General features: G+C 46.9%; 1 protein-coding gene across 3 annotated transcripts in view; it reads left to right on the forward strand.

Annotated features, from left to right (window-relative positions):
- Positions 1-13,250, forward strand: part of PTGR2 (prostaglandin reductase 2) — a 33,228-nt gene that overhangs the window by 13,123 nt on the left and 6,855 nt on the right. For all 3 annotated transcript variants that reach the window (XM_058161975.1, XM_058161976.1, XM_058161977.1), the window contains exons 2-6: positions 4,903-4,982; positions 5,763-5,881; positions 6,925-7,116; positions 7,822-7,992; positions 8,888-9,097. In XM_058161975.1, the coding sequence (XP_058017958.1) occupies positions 4,946-4,982; positions 5,763-5,881; positions 6,925-7,116; positions 7,822-7,992; positions 8,888-9,097 (729 nt within the window). In that variant the 5' untranslated portion in view covers positions 4,903-4,945. The remainder of the gene's footprint in view (positions 1-4,902; positions 4,983-5,762; positions 5,882-6,924; positions 7,117-7,821; positions 7,993-8,887; positions 9,098-13,250) is intronic.

Genomic DNA, 13,250 nt, shown 5'->3' on the forward strand with positions numbered 1-13,250 from the left:
TGCTGGTTTGCGATGCATCCCCTTATGGGGTGGGGGCTGTACTCAGCCATAGACTTCCAAACGGCACAGAAGCCCCTATAGCGTTCTACTCTAGAACGATGTCCTCCCCAGAGAGGAACTACAGCCAATTAGACAAAGAAGCACTAGCCATTGTATCAGGGGTCAAAAAATTCCATGAGTATGTCTTTGGGCGGAATTTTGAAATCGTGACTGACCACAGACCGCTACTAGGATTACTGGCTGGCGACCGCCCAACGCCTGTGGCACTTTCGCCACGCTTGACCCGATGGACTATATTTTTAGCCGCTTATTCGTACAAGCTGCAGCATCGACCGGGAAAGGAAGTGGGGCATGCAGACGCGTTGAGCCGATGCCCACTGCCAGGGGCGACCGAAGACCCCACTCCGGGGACACCCATCCTCCTTATTGACTCGTTGGACTCTGGCCCAGTCACATCGAAGGAAGTGGCTCGGGCATCATACCGACATTGTGTTAAGGACTGTACTCGGTTGGGTACAGAGAGGTGGCCGCTGCGCCGGGCCAACGGTTCAAAGAATTTGTTAAGAAACGAGATGAGCTCTCGGCTCAAGGGGGGTGCCTGTTATGGGGTGATCGTGTAATAATTCCTGTTAAGTTAAGGGGCAAGGTATTGGACCTCCTCCACGAGGGTCACCCAGGCATCGTAAGGATGAAGGGGTTAGCTAGAAGCTATGTATGGTGGCCACTCATGGACGCAGAGATTGCTGAGAGGGTAGGGAAATGCCAAGCTTGCCAAGAGTCCAGACCGCTACCCCCAACAGCCCCTGTCAGAGAATGGGAAAAGCCCCAAGGGCCTTGGTCAAGAATCCACATTGACTTTGCTGGCCCCTTTCACGGCCAAACGTTCCTAGTGGTGGTGGACGCATTTTCCAAATGGTTGGAGATCATACTCATGAAGTCCACCACGGCCGAAGCAGTAATCGCAACCCTGCGCCACCTATTCGCAACTCACGGGTTGCCGGACACTCTGGTGTCCGACAATGGGCCCCAATTCACGGCAGCCCAGTTTGAAGAGTACCTGGCAGAGGAAGGCATCCGACATGCCCTCTCTGCGCCTTTCCACCCTGCGTCGAATGGCCTTGCAGAGCGTTCCGTCCGGAGCGCTAAGGAGGCATTGTCCAGGCTCAAGCCAGGTGACTGGCAAACAAAAATAGACTTTTTCCTAGCCGTCCAGCACAGAACCCCAAGCACAGCCACTGGAAAAAGCCCAGCCGAATTGCTAATGGGACGGAAACTCCGGTGCCCACTTGACCGTTTGAACCCCCATTACACACCCGAGGGTTACAAGGGGGAACTAGAAAAGACAAGGGAAATGAGCATAGGCGACCGGGTGTGGGCCCGAAACTATGGGGACGGCCCGAGTTGGGTCGCAGGACAAGTAACAAAGATAACAGGCCCAAAATCGTCCGTGGTAGAGCTACCAGACAACCGAGTGTGGCGGCGCCACATAGATCAGTTAAGGAAACGAATAACTGACCAAACCAAACCAATAGAGACAGGTAATGACCAATACCACTTTGAATCCACAGCTGACAATGACCCGGGGGAGGCGCAAGACTTAGCTGAGGTCCCAGAGTTCCAGCGACGCCATCAGGTCCCCGAAGGAAGCAGCAGGAAAATTCCAAAATTAATCCAAGGCCGGATGGCCAAGAAAGGAGTCGGCCAATAATCCGGAGCCCGATGGCCCAGAGAAAGAGCTGGGAGGAGAAAACAGCCCCTCCGACCAGCTCAAAACACCACCCAGAACTGAACCGCGCAGGTCAGAAAGAACTAGGAGACGCCCAGGTTATTTGCGTGACTACGTCGAAAAATAACATGTAAATAAATATGTAAATAGAGACAAAGTGTTTTCTGGGAGGGGAGGAGTGTTATGTATTAACAGTTGTACCTTTAAATATTTGAGCGGGAAATCAGCACGTTGCTGATTGGACGAAGCCTCCAGCAGAACTGTATAAAAGGAGAGGTTTTTCCCCCAGCCTGTTGCTGGGTTCACCCTATATTAAAGAGCTGTTGTCACTACCCTGGTCTCCAGCCTCGTTACTTCCAGAACTTAACAAATTATATATGTGTAACCATATTTTATTGTAGCCTTTGTCTATTCCTTCTTAGTTTTCCTTAGGGCAGGGGTGTCCAAAGTTTTTTGAGTGAGGGCCAAATACAGAAAAATAAGCAAAGGCCCGGGCCAAGGGGGGGGGGAGGGGGGGGGCTAAAATTTTTTGTACCAGTTCTGTGGGTGTGGCTTATTTTGGGGTGTGGCTTGGTGGTCATGTGACTGGTGGGCGTGGCTAACTCCTCATGTGACTGAGTGGATGTGGCTATGGGCATAGAAACCTAAATACATAGAGACCTAAATACTGACAGCGGCTACCAGTAATCCTCGGCTTGCAACCACTCATTTAGCGACCAATACAACAGCACTGAAAAAAGTGACTTACCACCAGTCTTTGCATTTATGACCTTCGCAGCATCCCCAGTTACATCAAAAGTCAAGCTTTTGGCAACCAGCATGTATTTACTGGGGATTTTCCGCCGTCCGTCGCGAACTCTCTTCCCACTGAGGGAGACACAGCAGCCAATGGAGGGACTCCGGGGAGGCCCAGGCGAGGCCCGCACCGCTTCCTCGCAGCCACTCAGGTGTGCCACGCGGCTCCCACCCAGGCCAGAAAGGGACGGGGCTAACTAGGGGGCGAGAGTGGGCGGGCACCGGCCCCTCCTCCGAACGCCGAGTGGCGGCGCGGAGCGGCAGGCGTGGCGGCCAATGGGAGCGGGCAAGCTCGGCCGCGTCACGGGCCGGCACACGGGCCCGCGGCTGAGGTAAAGCGGAGCGTGTGGCGGGGCGCCGCAGCGGCTGCTTCGGCGGCGCATGGAGGCGATGCCTTGCCACGACCGGCGTGTGGTGGGCCCGGCGGGGGCAGAGGCCGGGATGCCGGCGAGGGCGGGCCTCGGCAGCTGCGCTTCGCCGACCCCGGCCCGGGCAGCGGTGACAGCCTGAGCCCGGACAGCAGCAGCAGCAGCGCCGACGGCAGCCGATGCTGCTGCGCTGGCGGGAACGGCTGCTGTGCGGGCGACGGGGGCGCCGAGGAGGCCACGGCCACGTCGGCAACGGCGACGCGTCACGACTGGCCGGGATCGGCGGCGGCCCAGCTCAAACTCCTGCCCATGAACGACCAGATCCGGGAGCTGCAGACCATCATCCGCGACAAGTAAGCGCCCCCTGAGCGCGTGCAGAGCGCCGCGCCCGGAGAGGATCCCGCGCGGGGCTGGGAAGCAGAGCGCCTCGCCCGCCTGGCTTCCGGGGCTGCAGCCCCGCGTGGGGACGATGGGCGTCGCCGCCCGCCTCTTCCTCTGTCTGGTGGGCGGGCTGGAGCCATGGGCGTCCTGGGCGCCCCTACAGCCCAGTGGCGGAATGGCCGCCCGCAGCCCCGGTGGGCGGGATCGCCTCAGCGGAGCCACTCCGCATCTGCAACCGGCGGCGGCGGCGGCGGGCCTCGGCAGCTGCGCTTCGCCGACCCCGGCCCGGGCAGCGGTGACAGCCTGAGCCCGGACAGCAGCAGCAGCAGCGCCGACGGCAGCCGATGCTGCTGCGCTGGCGGGAACGGCTGCTGTGCGGGCGACGGGGGCGCCGAGGAGGCCACGGCCACGTCGGCAACGGCGACGCGTCACGACTGGCCGGGATCGGCGGCGGCCCAGCTCAAACTCCTGCCCATGAACGACCAGATCCGGGAGCTGCAGACCATCATCCGCGACAAGTAAGCGCCCCCTGAGCGCGTGCAGAGCGCCGCGCCCGGAGAGGATCCCGCGCGGGGCTGGGAAGCAGAGCGCCTCGCCCGCCTGGCTTCCGGGGCTGCAGCCCCGCATGGGGACGATGGCGCCGCCGCCCGCCTCTTCCTCTGTCTGGTGGGCGGGCTGGAGCCATGGGCGTCCTGGGCGCCCCTACAGCCCAGTGGCGGAATGGCCGCCCGCAGCCCCGGTGGGCGGGATCGCCTCAGCGGAGCCACTCCGCATCTGCAACCGGGCGAGCGGCGGCTTCCTTGGGGGCCAGGACGGGGGCCGCACCCCACTGTCCACCGAGAATTTGCTGCGGGCCAATAAAAACTGACCCGCGGGCCGCAGTTGGCCCGCGGGCCGTAGTTTGGACACCCCTGCCTTAGGGCTTCTGTTGCAAAAACAATCTCCGGGACAATTTGGCAAAAAACTAATATAGACTGTATTTTTAGCATAAACTTTTGCTTGTCTAGTTCTTAGTGAGCCATTTTTGCACTTCTAGCTATTTCTCCCTTCTACATTCTGTGCTTTGCCAATCTGTTCTCTACCTTCTGTATCTGTGAACTTGTTTCCTTTCAACAAAGCACGTTCTAAAGACTGAAGAAACAGTCTTCAGCACTATTTCCTGACAAATGCTCCAAGACTTGCTTTATTGTTTGTATTTTTATGGATGGGTGGTGCATAATTTCACCTCAGTATTACCCTAAACAAAGGTACGTAGCTTTTCATAAGCCAAGGAACACATTTGCTGGAAACAGCCCTCCCCAAAGTAGAATGCGAGGAGAACAAGGAGAATAAATATGTGGCAAAATTTATATTGGATTTGATTTATATTTAAATTGATATTATTGTTTCCATTCCCCCAATTTTTTTCCCCTTTCAGGTATGTTAAAAATAGAATTGGTTGAGCAGTTTTGGAGTGGCCCTGGTGCCATACCTAAAGCCTTCAGAAAATACACAGGGCTCTTAGTTATACAGGTCTATTGTAAAACCAAAACCATATCCTTGTGTTTAATCATTTGTTAGATTTTTAAACTGCTTACTGGCAATTGCCCTCTAGGTGGTGTTAAACATCGTCCTTTTTTTTTTTTTTTACAGGGAATCTGATTTTCAACTGTGCCAGATATTTGCTGGAGGGCTGATGATCATTCAAAGAGTGGTATTGCATTCACGCCCTGGTATGTTTCTACTTGTTGGAGAACATATTTGAGTTTTGTGTCTATGTAGAACATTGTAAATGGGAAGAGAAAAGAAATCCAAAAGAGCAATTTCTGATGTGCACATCCGAAGCTTGTTATGCAAGTCTTCAACAAGACTTTCCTAGCAGACATTTTCTAATTACAGATGCGTTGGTGAGAATTTTTCAGTTTGTGTAAGAGCAAAAATGTATAAACAAATAACCTAAATAAGGTTACTGCTATTTTTTGAACTATGAAATGTGGAGAGTGCGGTAAACAATTTTGTATGTTTTGTGTATTCTAACAGTAGCCATAAGCAATATTTACTGTGATTAGTGTATTCTTAACTTTGAAGGTTATTGTATTTGTGCATTTCCTTCTGGCCTTTTGCTAATTTATATTTCACAAGATTTATAAAGCAGCTGGCCATTCTTGCACTAAAACTGGTGGTATATCTTTCCAGTTTTCTTTACATTAAAATTGCTATGCGTCACAAACTACTTTATTAGGTATGAGGATTTTTAGATACATATGTCATGTCGAAAATCAGTAGGGCCAAAAGGAAGAAAGGCTAGGGAGGAGAAATACAAAAAGAATTTGTAAATATCAGAATGGTGGCTGATCTAAGATTTATAGCTTCAGTGAAGAAACACATGCTTTTGTAAGGAACATGAGTCCTCTAAAGTCAGATGTGATTGTTCAGAAATGCTAATTTAACTCCCATAATCTCAAGAGGAAGGCTAAACCAAGCTGTTAAACCTGTGATTTGACTCATTCTAGGCATTAATGGAGTGCCGGTTGCAGAAAACTTCCGTATGGAAGAAGCCACCGTCTCAGAAAAAATTGATGAAGGTCAAGTTAAAGTCCGTACACTTTATTTATCTGTGGATCCTTACATGGTAAGTGGGTTTAATCAAACATATCCAAATATTTGAAGAAAATTTGGCCAGTTGATTCTTCATGTAATTGCCAGTCATGAGTCACTGTAAATAATGATTTATGACTTTAGTGGAGGGGAATATTTTGCTTTGCATAAATGCCCATGACAATTATAGCACACGTAACACACATACTGCGCAAGGTATTTGGCAAGTACCTGAGCTTTTGGTTTCCTCCTTCCAAGCAGATTGCTAATCTCAATATGGAAAGTATTGCAGCGTCTACAATTGAAGCTGATATAACTGGGAGAAAGAATCATAAGATGATCTCTGAATATATGTAACCCTATGCCATATATTAATTTTATTCTAAAAGTGTACAGACATGAGCCACGGTGGCACAGTGGTTAGAATGTAATACGGCAGCCTACTTCTGTTGACTGCTGGCTGCCTACAATTTGGCAATTCAAATCTCACCAGGCTCAAGGTTGACTCAGTCTTTCATCCTTCCAAGGTCGGTAAAATAAGGACCCAGATTGTTGGGGGCAATATGCTGACTCTCTAAACCGTTTAGAGAGGGCTGTAAAGCACTGTAAAGCGGTATATATGTCTAAGGGCTATTGCTATTGCTATGTTGTAATAAAAAAATATCAGCATTGGAATTTACTACAATTACTGTGAAGTAAACTTAGAGTTCTTTGTAGAATAACTTCACCAATTACATTCATTTTCCACAGGATTACATCAGAAAGGTGTGTTACATAATTTAAATTTTGATTTTTTTCCCTCAGATGTACCATATAAACCAGAATAAGGGGAAAAAAGATACTTTGGAGCATCAACCAACCTCTCAGTCTCTTAGTAATAAAAATACAACCTTTATTCTTCCTTCTTAGGCTTTTAAAGGGTTTATTGTATTATTTAGCAGTTTCCAGAATTTTACTCTGACTAGCATTAAAATCCTTGTGGCTTCATGTGTTGGCCAGCTATGTATCTCTTGAGAAAGAGAGAACAAAAGGATTGAGTTTTAAAAGATTCTCTTGCTACAAATAATTGTCTTTTAGCGGTGTCGTATGAATGAAGATGCTGGGTCTGACTACCTCCAGGCTTGGAAATTGTCTGAAGTTACTGATGGAGGTGGAATTGGTTGCGTGGAAGAAAGCAAAGATGTGCGCTTCGCTCCAGGAGACTTTGTGACATCCTTTACCTGGCCCTGGCAGACCAAAGCCATTTTAGATGGAAAGCAACTGAACAAGGTAACATTTTATCACTTCTTTCCATTTCCTTTGGAGAAAAGCAATATAGACAAATATGCCCTCACTTCTAACAATATGAGGTTAAAGACTATGGACGTTCATGGGGAGGGAGTTGAATGGAGACATGTAATGACTGTCAGAGGAGCAAGTATATAATGGCAACAACATCTATGTAATGATGTTACTGCAGTTTGTTGAGAACACCACCGTCAAAGAACAACCCCTGCCATTTTCTAGCATTTGCATAGTTGCCTATGGCACAGTATCCAATGTGGTACCAAAAATGTGATTTTTTTTAGCTCAGTGCCAAAGGAACAAGTTTGTACTTGTTATACAGATAATTTTTGGCTCTGTGTGTGCCTTTGAGTCAGTTTTTTTTGAGTCCTGGCAATTGCCTAAACAGTCCCTGCAGTTTTCTTTCCACATTTTCAGAAGTGCCACTGCCAGCTAAGAGAAAATGACTGGTCCAACTACCAAGGTACCTTCATATCTAAGGCAGGGTTAGAACTCATAGTCGCTTGGTTTATAGTAAGATGCCTTAAATACTGTACTAAACTGACTTCAGATAGGACCCCAAAACTCCCCCCCAAAAAAAGACAAATAGTATCAACTAACTTTGAATCTTTCCAAAAGAATCCAGCCAAAAAATCAAAATGGATCTTGATGCTTAATTAATTCCATCTCTGAAACCCTTTTTTTCTTCAGATCGATCCACAACTTGTAGACGGACATCTTTCCTATTTCCTGGGTGCAGCTGGCTTGACTGGGCTGACATCCTTGCTGGGAATCAGAGAAAAAGGACATGTATCTCCAGGCTCTAATCAGACCCTGGTTGTCAGTGGAGCTGCTGGTGCTTGTGGCTCTCTGGCTGGGCCGGTAAGACGCTATAAACTCAGTCTTAAGGATTGTTGTTAGAGATGAGATTATCCTGCCTATGAATCTCAAAATTCATATTATTTGGCCCTATGGAAGCCAATATATTTTTTCCTATACCTCAGAAATAGGCAGACTTTATCATGGGATATATATGCTGCATCTAGTACCCTCTGACCCTGAAATGGGTTTGAGTTATTTGGGGGAAAGCCTGGAGACATAGTTCAAAGATACAAGAGTATCCTAAGCTTTGCAGAGGTAGTACCCATTTTATCTTGAAATCATTTCCAGCTCCAGTCAAGCCAATATTTCCAATTTTGGGAAGACTTAGGAGCATGGGTGCAAGTCTTAAACACCGTTTCAAAACTCTTCAAACAAAAGAAAAAGGTCTAAAGATTTTGGCCCCATCCTTTCTATAGGATCATGACATCACTAGTCACATTTCCTGTGGTCCTTAGGAGCCTTTATTTTATCCTTTTTTAAGTTAAAAGTTTTTTAAAAGTACTGACTTCATTCCCCAAATTAAAAAAAAATACCTGCCTGCATTTAGTCTTTTGTTCCACCTCACATGCTATGTGGAATAGGAAGACAGCTTCTATTAGAGCCAACAGTCTCTTCTTGTTGCTGATAGATTTGAGGATCGCTGCTTTCATTTGAGACTATGACAAAGAAGGGCAATGGGTTAAAAGATCCTTTTAACCATTCCATGATTATTGTCCAGTTTGGTCTTCTCTCTCTCTGCTGGCTCCTTGAGAGAAAAGATGCATACAATGATTATTTTGTAACTGACAGAAAATGTAGATTCATCTTTTTTTTTTTTTTAAAAAAGAAATCCTTGTGCTGCAAGACCAGTGATTGCAAAAAGCTAACCTTTTGTAATGGTTTTCTGCTTTCAAAGATAGGTCTCCTGGAGGGCTGTTCTAAAGTAGTTGGCATTTGTGGCACAGATGAAAAATGCAAAGTTTTGGTCTCTGAAATGGGTTTTGATGCTGCAATCAACTATAAGAAAGAGAATGTGGCACAGCAGCTGCACAAATTTTGCCCGGATGGAGTAGATATCTACTTTGACAATGTTGGTGGAGAAATCAGTGATACAGTAATAAGACAAGTGAGTGTGCCGAATCTACTTTTGACTCTGTTCAGGCATTTATGGGGTGCAGGAAAGGGGCAAGGTGTGGAGAAAAAAATATGTTCAGTCCCACTCCTTCTCCCTATGTTAAACTTGTTTTGGCCTTAATGTGATCCACAGGATCTAGACCCCAAATATTGCAGGAACCCAGATAGCTGGGAACTGGAGAAAGGGCAGGAACATATGCTTTTTTTTCTTTTCTTTTCTTTTCTTTTCTTTTCTTTTCTCATTTTGAGCTCCCCATAAGTCCTTGTGCTGGTCCAGGATGCAGTAGTGTGGGAAGTCATGGATGCATAAACCAAAATTAGGTTGGCAAAGCATTCAGATAATCAAATCACCAACTTTTCTACACCAGAATATAACTTCTCACAAAATCTATCTGAACCACTCTTGTGTAAGATAGAATTAATTTTCAATTCAGGAAAGCTGAAATGGTTTTGTACTCTTAAGATACTTTCTTATATAATTGTTTATCTAGAATTTGGCAGAAAATTATAAGCAGTTAATCTGAGATAACAACATTTCTTTTTCCAAATTGTAAAGTAGTACAGGATCTAATATTTGTTGGGAATATATGTTCCTAAAAACTGAATAGTGTCTTTAAATTGTTCTTTCACTTTTCTGGAGTTCTATTAGTCAAGTAACTTGACACAAGATGCTTGTTACCTACCTATTTTTAATTTTATGGCTCTTGTCCTCTCTGATTTCCACTGATGTAGTGTCAACCAATGAATGCAAGGATCTTTTTCATCAAATTGCACTACATTTCTTCTCTGCATTTTGTTTGACTTTTGCTTGGCTGAAACCTTTTTTCTTTTTTCTTTCTTATATTTAATTCACTTCTATTCTCATCCAAATTAAGTTGTGCAAGTGGTCTTATCTACATCACATAATATTTGGTATCTGAGGCATGCTTAAAAGTCTGGTCAAAGTGATAATGTGACACATATGACTGTGTTTACATGACATGTTACACACAGACTAATAAGTAGCATGAAGCCAATCTAGTGATACCAGAACAATTGTATTCATTTAATAAACTGTATTTAAGTTAATCATGGTAAATATGCTGTTGCACATATACTGTCTTTTTGGTTTCACTGTAGTCACATCCATAACAAACCATGATAACATAAAAGTGACACATCTGATTACAACATTACGTAGTGTAGATGCTGCAATTACACATTTGCATTATGACATCCAATGCAAGAATAACCATTATTATGTAAGGGTCATCACTTGTCCCTTTAGCCCATATCATGGATGCCCATGCAGTATACAATAATGGAGATGAATAGCATTTTGACTCTTTCTTTCTTTACTCTTATTTTTCCTGTGACGAAGATATAAAACATATTGCTGGTTGCTGCAACAGAATGTAGGCCAGACAAATGGGATGTTCTTCTGCTCTGTTTCAGTACATGTAATAAAAACACACTGTTCTTTTAACGGCTGTCTTAGTCAACTCCTTGCTGTTTAATGTTCTATTGCAATTCTATTGCCCAGTTTTCAGACTGTGCTTCCAGGAGAGCCAAAGTGATTTGGCCAGCAGCACTTTGCTAAGGTGAACTGTAGGAAAAGGCCAGTGTATTATCAAAGCCTGTCCCCTCTTTTGGGAAAGTCTAGCTGTCAATTCTCAGAACAATACTTATCAGCCTTATGCTCCAACTTGCAGAGAAGAGTAGAAGATCACTCAGGAAGATTTAGCAATTTACTTGTCACATTATGACTTCAGTTCTTACATATACTTTGACTGAAAATTGGCAAAAAGCTCATTTACTCCATCCATAATAGCCTTTCTCGCCTCCTTGCTCCCATGCATTTTTCTCTATTTTCTTACGGCAGCTGTGGATCCAGCATGCTTTCTACTAGTTCCTATCTGCAGGATATAATGTAACTTGTCACTGTCACTAGAGGTGAACTGTGGGCAGTAAGGGCTTCGTTATTAGTGCAAACAAGAAATAGTTAGACAGATTCCTTTCTACCTAAAGCAGCGGTCCTAAGCCTTTTAGGCTCTGTGGACCATTGGTGGAAGAGGCAAGGGGAAAGAGGATAGTTTTGCCACTGCACACACTGCTTGTGCAAATGCAGCTTCACATGCTCCCCACCACTTGGGTTCCCAACAGGCTGCGGCCCAGTATTGACTCGTGGGGGGTTGGGGACCCCTGACCTAAAGGATATAACTTCTAAGAGATACATAAACAGGACTAATATATTTGAATGGTACCGTGTTTCCCCGAAAATAAGACCCTTTCTTATATTTGTTTGAACCTCGAAATAAGGGCTTGGGCTTATTATTGAGGTGGTTCTTATTATTTCAGGGGTGCAGGAGGCGGCGAGCTTGGCCACCTCATGGTTGCTGCTGTGTTGTGCTGCTGTGGCAGCGCAACACAGCCGTTCGTCATCTGTTGGTGGGGCAACCAAAGGTGGGGATCTCCCCAGCGTTCTTGGCACTTGTCCGCCTCCATCCATCCATCCCTCTCGCCTGCAAACTCCCACCCCTGCCTCTCTGCAAGGCGATCCCCAGCAGCCCCAGATGCTCGTAGCCTGTGCCTGCCCGGCTCCCTTTTCCACAGCACCCGGCTCTTTATCGAGGGGAATGGCATGTGGGGTGGGGGAGAAGCAAGATGCATGGAGAGAAACGGGGCTCGCTCCTCTTGCCGTCTCTTCTCCCCCACCCTTGCCAGGGGCCAGGGAGATGTGAGACGTGCATTTTACCTGCCTTGCAGCTCCGTCATGTATCTCGCTCTTGTCTGCAGGCAAACATGTTGCAGGATAAAACCAACTTCTCGCAAGTTTGAGAAGTTTGATTGAACTCCTGAGGTTTTTTTTAACCCTACAACGTGTTTGCCTGCAGACAATGGCGAGACACATGACGGAGCTACAAGGCAGGTAAGACATATCTCATTTCTCCCCAGTCACACACCCCTTATTGCATCCAATCTGGGCAGAGGCAAGAAGCCCTGCCATGCCTGGCGAGAGGGGGAGAAGAGACGGCAGGAGGAGCGAGCCCTATCTCACTCCATGCATCTCGCTTCTCCACACCCCCCTCGATAAAGAGCCGGGCACTGTGGAAAAGGGAGCCGGGCAGGTGTGGGCTTTGGGTGTCTGGGGCTGCCGGGAGTCACCCGGTGGAGAGGTGGGAGCAGGGCGGGAGTTTACAAGTGATTGCTTCCCCTTTGCCTTCTCTCCCAAAAGCACTCCTTGGGCACAGCCACTTCTGCAGCAGGAGACTCACACCGGCCTTCCGAAGGGTACCATAGGAGCAGCTATCCACAATTTTTTAACCCTTGTTTTGTCGTGGTCCAATATGGTCAGGATGAAATAAGGGTAAAAAAAATTGTGGATAGCTGCTGCTACAGTATCCTTCGGAAGGCTGGCACGAGGCACCTGGGGCGCATCGTTTGGTCTCTTGCTACAGAAGTGGCCGCAATCCATGGCAAAAATGGCCACGCTTGCTGGAGGCACCGGCTGGAGCGGCACCCATGAGGCAGCTGTTCCGTGGACGGAATTGCTTGCTGTGACTATCACCATTAGGTAAGGAGGGTGCGAGGCACGTGGGGTGCTTCGCTTGGCCTCCGGCTTCTTTTGCAGCCACAGTTGGCTGCAAAAGCAGCCACAATTGGCTGCAAAAGCAGCTACACTTGCTGGAGGTGGTAGCCTGAGCGGCACCCGCAAATCAGCTGTGAATGGCGGCCTGAGCTGCTCAGTTGATCCAATTAAAGGTCTGAGAAGCCCTGAGGTGACTGGGGAAGGGAAGGGCTGCTTCCTGTGCTGGCCACGCCCATCCCATCACTAGGGCGTATTTTGGGAGGGAGGGGGTATATTTAGTCCCACCCCAAAATTGAGCTTGGCCTTATTTTCGGGACATGTCCTAGTTTCGGGGAAACATGGTACCTAGGTGGCACAAACATTCAAGAGATTTGTTTTTGTGCTGCTATCTAGTGGTCATTCACATTTTTTGAAGGCCAGATATGACAATTCCATCCTTGGATATTTTTTTGACATTTTATATTTGTCCAGCTGAATTAAATCCTAACAATTTTTAAAAAGATAACTTTGAAATATAGTAATTGAGTTGGCAAATATGCAGTTTGAATTGTTATATAAAAGAATAAGTGAAAAAAGC

Source organism: Ahaetulla prasina, chromosome 1, assembly GCF_028640845.1.
Source record: "Ahaetulla prasina isolate Xishuangbanna chromosome 1, ASM2864084v1, whole genome shotgun sequence".
In the NCBI taxonomy this organism is placed as follows: domain Eukaryota; kingdom Metazoa; phylum Chordata; class Lepidosauria; order Squamata; family Colubridae; genus Ahaetulla; species Ahaetulla prasina.